Consider the following 6927-nt stretch of genomic DNA (forward strand, 5'->3'; position numbering starts at 1 on the left):
GTAAGCCGCGGGGTGCCGTGTCTCGTCCGCAGAGGCAAGCTGGCCCTGGGCTACACCGACCGCGAACTCCGCAGGAGGGGCTCCGGCTACCAGTTCATCCACGCGGCCGACGTGATGCACTGCGCCGAGAACCACGTGCGGCGTGAGTTCGGGAGGCGCTGTCGGGGCCCAGCCCGCCCCGCGGCCGCCTCCCGCCGCCTCCCGCGGCGCCCGCGGCAGAGGGCTGGGGGGGGGGGGGGGTCCGAGGCTCGGCGCGCGCGCAGCCTCTCTCTCTGTGTCTCTGTCGGCAGTGATGAGGACGGGCGAGAGCGGCCTCACGGTGTTCCGGCTGCTCACCAAGCAGGCCGGCTGGCTGTGGGTGCAGTCCAACGCCCGCCTGCTGCTCCGCGGCGGCCAGCCCGACTGCATCGTCGCCCGACAGCGGGCCCTGACGTAAGTAGGGCCCGGGCGGGAAGCGAGGGCCCCGTCGTAAACGCGGGCCCGACGTCCGCGGGGCCGACGGCAGAGCGAACTGACAGAAATGAGGTTCTTGCGCCCCCTCCCCCGCGGTGAGGACCATGTCGTAAAAGCGAGGTCCCGACGTACGTGTGATCCTGAAACAAGACGGAAATAAAGGCTCCTAAGTGAGGCCCCAACACGAATGCGGGCCGGAAGGGCGGGCCCGAAGGGCGGGTCCCACGCAAATGAGGGCCTGAAGGGCGGGCCCGAAGGGCGGGTCCCACGCAAATGCGGGCCTGAAGGGAGGGCCCGAAGGGCGGGTCCCACGCAAATGCGGGCCGGAAGGGAGGGTCCCACGCAAATGAGGGCCTGAAGGGAGGGTCCCACGCAAATGAGGGCCCGAAGGGCGGGTCCCACGCAAATGCGGGCCGGAAGGGAGGGCCAGAAGGGAGGGTCCCAAGCAAACGAGGGCCGGAAGGGCGGGTCCCACACAAATGCGGGCCCGAAGGGAGGGTCCCACGCAAATGAGGGCTGGAAGGGCGGGCCCAAAGGAAATGCGGGCCCGAAGGGAGGGTCCCACGCAAATGCGGGCCCGAAGGGAGGGTCCCACGCAAATGCGGGCCTGAAGGGAGGGCCCAAAGGGAGGATCCCACACAAATGCGGGCCCGAAGGGAGGGTCCCAAGCAAACGAGGGCCCAAAGGGAGGGTCCCACGCAAATGTGGGCCCGAAGGGAGGGTCCCACGCAAACGAGGGCCGGAAGGGCGGGCCTGAAGGAAGGGTCCCACGCAAATGAGGGCCCGAAGGGAGGGTCCCACGCAAATGCGGGCCGGAAGGGAGGGCCAGAAGGGAGGGTCCCAAGCAAACGAGGGCCGGAAGGGCGGGTCCCACACAAATGCGGGCCCGAAGGGAGGGTCCCACGCAAATGAGGGCTGGAAGGGCGGGCCCAAAGGAAATGCGGGCCCGAAGGGAGGGTCCCACGCAAATGCGGGCCTGAAGGGAGGGTCCCACGCAAATGAGGGCCTGAAGGGAGGGCCCGAAGGGAGGGTCCCACGCAAATGCGGGCCTGAAGGGAGGGCCCAAAGGGAGGGTCCCAAGCAAACGAGGGCCCAAAGGGAGGGTCCCACGCAAATGTGGGCCCAAAGGGAGGGTCCCACGCAAACGAGGGCCGGAAGGGCGGGCCTGAAGGAAGGGTCCCACGCAAATGAGGGCCCGAAGGGAGGGTCCCACACAAATGAGGGCCTGAAGGGAGGGCCCGAAGGGAGGGTCCCACGCAAACGAGGGCCGGAAGGGCGGGCCTGAAGGAAGGGTCCCACGCAAATGAGGGCCCAAAGGGAGGGTCCCACGCAAATCAGGGCCTGAAGGGAGGGCCCGAAGGGAGGGTCCCATGCAAATGAGGGCCAGAAGGGCGGGCCTGAAGGAAGGGTCCCGCGCAAATAAGGGCCCGAAGGGAGGGTCCCACGCAAATGAGGGCCGGAAGGGCGGGTCCCACACAAATGCAGGCCCGAAGGGAAGGTTCCACACAAATGAGGGCCGGAAGGGCGGGCCCGAAGGGAGGGTCCCACACAAATGCGGGCCTGAAGGGAGGGTCCCACGCAAATAAGGGCCTGAAGGGAGGGCCCCAAGGGAGGGTCCCACGCAAATGCAGGCCGGTAGGAAGGGCCCGAAGGGAGGGTCCCACGCAAATGAGGGCCGGAAGGGAGGGTCCCACACAAAGGAGGGCCGGAAGGGAGGGTCCCACGCAAAGGAGGGCCGGAAGGGAGGGCCCAAGGAAGGGTCCGACGCTAATGTGATTGCGGATCAGTCAAGATTGTTGTCAATATATCGATGTATTTCCTTCAGGTATGTTTTGGCTCATATTTAAGTTTTATACTTGAAATTATATCCTATACATAGTTTTATATATATATATAAGTAAACGGAATCCCAGAAAAAGAACAGAGAGAGTGGGCAGTATATCTATACCTATATCTGTCTGTCTATATATTTATGTGCGGATGTGTATATATGTTTGAAGAAATAATGACCAGAAACGTCTCCAGTTTGGGAAAAATTTTAATTATAGATTCAAGAACCTCAGTGAATTCCAAGCAGGATAAATACAAAAAATAAACACACCAAGGCGTATTCTGGTCAGATTGTTGTACACCAAAGCTAAAGAGAAAACTTTAAAAGCAGTCTAAGATAAAAAGCACATTACATATAAGAAACAATTAGATTATTGTGGACTTCTCAACAGAAAAAATGGTGATCAGAAAACATTGGAACAATACCTTTGAAGTGCTTTTAAAAAATTGTCAACTCTGAATTCTGTGAACAGTGAACATAGCCCTCAAAAATAATAGCAAACGAAGACATTTTCATTAAAGAAAAAAAAAATCCAACAACTTATTGCCAGTAGATCTGTACTATAAGAAATGCTAAAAGAAATATGTCAGGGGGAAGGGAAATGATATCCACTAAGACCTTGAACCTTGAAAAAGGAGTGGGCAGGATGAGGAATGGTAAACATGTGGATAAATATAAAATATTATTTTTCCTTTTTAAAAAATACATGTGACTGCTTAAAGCCAAAAATATAGTATGGGATTTATAACATATATAGATGTAATATATATGACACCTCTAGGATAAAGGATGGGTGTTAGGAGTACATGGACCATTGCAAGATGCATATGTTTTATGTAAAGTGGCACAGTACTAATTCTAAGTAGGCATTGAAATCTTGAGGGTATATTTCATAATTTCTAAAGCAACCATTAAAAATATAATGCAAAAGATAGAACCAAAAATCCAGTATATAAATGAAAATGAATTTCTTAAAAAATTAATGTATCTAGGCAGGAAAGGGGTGAATAGAGGGGAAGAAGGGGGACAAACAAATATAATATAAAAGACCCAAATCCAGACATAGCAATAATGCCACTAAATGTTAATGGATAAAACACTCCAATTAAAACACACAGATTGTCGAAATGGATTTTTAAAAAAGCACTCAACCATATGCCTTATATATTTTTTTAGTATATATTTTTAGTATATGTGCTGTTGAAGCAAGCACAAGAGATATATTTTTAAATAGTGACACAAATAAGTTGAAAGGAATAAGACATAAAATAAAAGATATGTGGTACAAACAGTACGTACAAGAAAGCCAGAGTGGTTGTATTCATATCATACAAAGTAGACTTAAGGACAAAGGCTATGACCAGAGATCTTAAGGTGAGATACCAGCTTCTCTAAAGGTCCCTCCAGTGATGGGGTTTCCTATGCCCACAGCATCCTGGTCATCTTCTGTCAAAGACACTCCATGTTACTTCAGTTTTCCTTTGTGGAGCTAAAAACCAAATGTGAGATTCCAAGTGGAGTCAGGCCAGCAAGTGAAGGTTTTTCACCTTGCTGAGCATGGTGTTACATGGCTGTTGGGGCGGCCTATAGCAGCCATATACCATGTGTCTTTTGGAAGGGAAGAAGGGAGAGGAGGAAGGACGGGAAAATTATTTTTCCCAGTGAAAAACAGTTGCATGTATCATATTTGCATAATGATTTATTCTTTTCGACATAAAGTTTAGGGAATTTCTACATGTGTTTTTGGAATACTCATCCCACAAATAAGCAGTTTCCTCTGAGACTTCTTCAGAATTCAAGACAGAAAGTATTGGCCAAGATTTTTTACTCCAAAAAATGCAAAAGAGAAGCAAGTTCAATATTATGTCTTCTCCCTTGGATGGAAAAACCAGAACAGCTGATGTCCAGCGCGTTGCTCACTTGTTCAGTTACTTGGCCATTACTGTCCCCTGACCAGGAGACTCCCTTTCTCACTCATATACCCATTCTCAGATGTGGTCTTGTGTTTCCTTAACCACAGGAATGCAGAGGGGGAGGAGCACCTGCGCAAGAGAGCCCTGCAGCTGCCATTCATCTTCACCACAGGGGAAGCCATCCTATATGACAGCAGCCCCCTGAGCCCTGTGGATGCCCTCCCAGCCAGGAAGAGGATCAGGGCAAGGAAGGGCACCCCCACTGGTCAGGGTCCTGTGCACCCAGGCTCTCTTCTGGGAGCCATGATGCAGCAAGATGAATCCATATACTTGTCGTGCATTGCCCCAACCCCACAAGGCTCACCCTTGGAGAGGTGGAGGTCCAATGACAGTCATGAGCACAAGGAAGAGAAAGAGGAGGAGGAAGACAACTCCCTCCTGGCTCTCACTGAGACCCTGCTGGAGAAGGACACAGAAGAACAGCCTAATGTCTGCTGCACTCTCCAGCACCTGGGGGTCACTGACCTCAGCCAGTGTGTGTGGGAAGAGAGCCTTCTCAGGGCTGACTCAGGCCCTGCAGGGTCTCAGAATTGCCACCCACTACCACCCAGCCAGGGAGGGGGCTCCCACAGGGGAAAGAAAGTGCTTTTTCATGACAGTGGGAATGTGGCATTGCCCCCACCATCCAGCACAACTGCTCCACAGACCCTGAAGCCACAGCCTTCGCTGGGCTCGGGTCAGCTTACTGTGGAAGTGGCTCCACCTCAGCACATGGGCACAGTGCCCAGCTACCTTCACACACACACCCAGCATTTTCTCATCTCTGGCCCTACACTCCAGAGTTCTCCACAGTGGCAGCTTCAGCACAGCCAGGATATGCCTTTGAATTTCAGGATATGCCAGAAACCAACAATATTTGACCTCAGCCCCCTCCCTGAGGCCTCCAGCCCCAGCCAACCTGCCCAGGTGTTTCAGCCAAACCACACATCTTCACTCCCTTTAGGAGAAAATATCCCTAGACACCTGGCTCAGCCAGGTGCTGGTGTTCTGGATTTTTGCAAAGAACCCATGCCCTGGACAGCCTCACACAGTGGTCAGTGTCAAAAGCCCTTGATCACCTCAGATCCCACCTCCTGTGGCACCTATCCCTTGGAAAGCATTTGGGATTCCCCGATCCAGGGCCAGCCAGCACTAGTCCCTGTGGAGGTGGAGGCAGGGCAGGTAGCAAGGCAGGCCCAGCCTGACCCCTTCCACCACCTGTGGTCGACCATGGCCAACCTGTGCCCTCCATGGGCAGGGCCAGCCAGTGACATTCCTCCTAACTTGTGCTGGGGTTTGCCCCCATCTGTGCAGGGAGAAGCGGGTAACCCAAAGGATACAGCTGGGAGTCAAGAGCACCCACCCCACTCCCTGGTGGTGAGCAAGCTCTCGGGGAGCTCTGCCTGCCCTTCGCAGGAGCTCCTGCATATACCCTTGGCTATGCAGGACTCTTACAGCATGGACCCCTGCCCAGCTGCCAAGCAACATCAGTGGGTACAAATGGGGCTGCAGACCCAGGAAGCTTGCGGGCCAGTGAGAGAAGGGTTGCCAAGTGCCCAGCCCTTGGGTGGCTGCCCAAGAGATGCCATCCCCCAGGCCCTGGAGCCAAGCCCCTTCCTGTCCTCCAAGAACAGCTCCCTAGGCATAGGCAGCAGCCAAGGCAAGAGCCCAGCTGAAGCCACAAGGCACAGCAAGGACAAACTGGTCATTGCAGCCCCAGGGGCTGTGGGGAGACCCCAGGTGCAGTCTAGCCTGACCCTGCCTCCCTGCCCTCCTGACTCTGCCTGGCCACCTGCATCTATGCAGGGCAGCCATGACGTCCAGCTCCAGGTAAGTGTTAGCAAGGAGGACCACGGGGATTTGTGGGTAGCAGGGAGGGGCACTCTATCTCACTGGTCAAGTGCAGAGCTCCTAGCAAATCTGGATGTGAGGGGGCATCTGCCCAGCTGGCCAGTATAGGAGGGGTATCCCACCAGCCCAGCTGGTCCTAAGCACAGCATTATTGTGAAGCTGCAGTGCAGGGATACGTGGAGGGATTCTTCAAATGTAGCAGGTCACTGTCAGTGTTGGTCTACTGAGGCTAGTAATGGTGGCAGGAGCAGCTTTACCCCTGGGAATAGTGTGGTTATGACCTGGTGGGCCCTCCAGCTGCAGTCTTCTGGGCATCACTAAGCCACCTGGACACCTACTTTGTAATGTAATTTAGCCCAGCTTTGGACACCCAGAGTTGGATTGGTTGTATTTTGAATTTGACACCCTCTTCTGCTGTGCTCCCCCTGCTACCATTTCCAACACCAATAAGCAGGTTAGTGCTGAAGCATTGCTCACTGCCTGGTGCTGGCAGGGAATGAGGACACACATACAGACCCTGCAAATAATCGTAATGCACACCCTCAAATGCAGCTTCGCATAGAAGTCACACCAGCAGCGTTGTGACCCCTCCCATTTCACACAGAGGAGCAGATGTGCCTTTCCGGTGACATAGGGCTGCCCTCAGGGCGCAGCTGGAATGTGGTTTCCCTGAACCCCAGGCAGCCCGATATAGCTTCACTGGGAGCTCCCCTTCACTTCTCTGGATTTTCTGCCCCCTTCTCATGTCACACTGCCACCTCTCATTTCTGGCATCCTCGGGGTCCCTCAGCTCATACCCCCGTCCCAATTTTTTATTTTCCACCTGTTGTAAGTTAGAAA

The 6927-nt window shown here is 53.8% G+C and overlaps 1 protein-coding gene across 1 annotated transcript in view; it reads left to right on the forward strand.

The window, feature by feature from the left end:
• The window catches only part of LOC123842647 (aryl hydrocarbon receptor-like), a 43411-nt gene extending 36904 nt beyond the window's left edge, over positions 1–6507 (forward strand). Inside the window, exons 7-9 of the mRNA XM_064577205.1 lie at positions 33–142; positions 291–432; positions 4305–6507. Coding sequence (XP_064433275.1) covers positions 33–142; positions 291–432; positions 4305–6195 — 2143 coding nt within the window. The 3' untranslated portion in view covers positions 6196–6507. The remainder of the gene's footprint in view (positions 1–32; positions 143–290; positions 433–4304) is intronic.
• The last annotated feature ends 420 nt before the right edge of the window (positions 6508–6927 follow it).

Source organism: Mirounga angustirostris, unplaced genomic scaffold (assembly GCF_029215605.1).
Source record: "Mirounga angustirostris isolate CCGP_5_RB_7025 unplaced genomic scaffold, mMirAng1.0.hap1 SCAF_1, whole genome shotgun sequence".
Taxonomy (NCBI): domain Eukaryota; kingdom Metazoa; phylum Chordata; class Mammalia; order Carnivora; family Phocidae; genus Mirounga; species Mirounga angustirostris.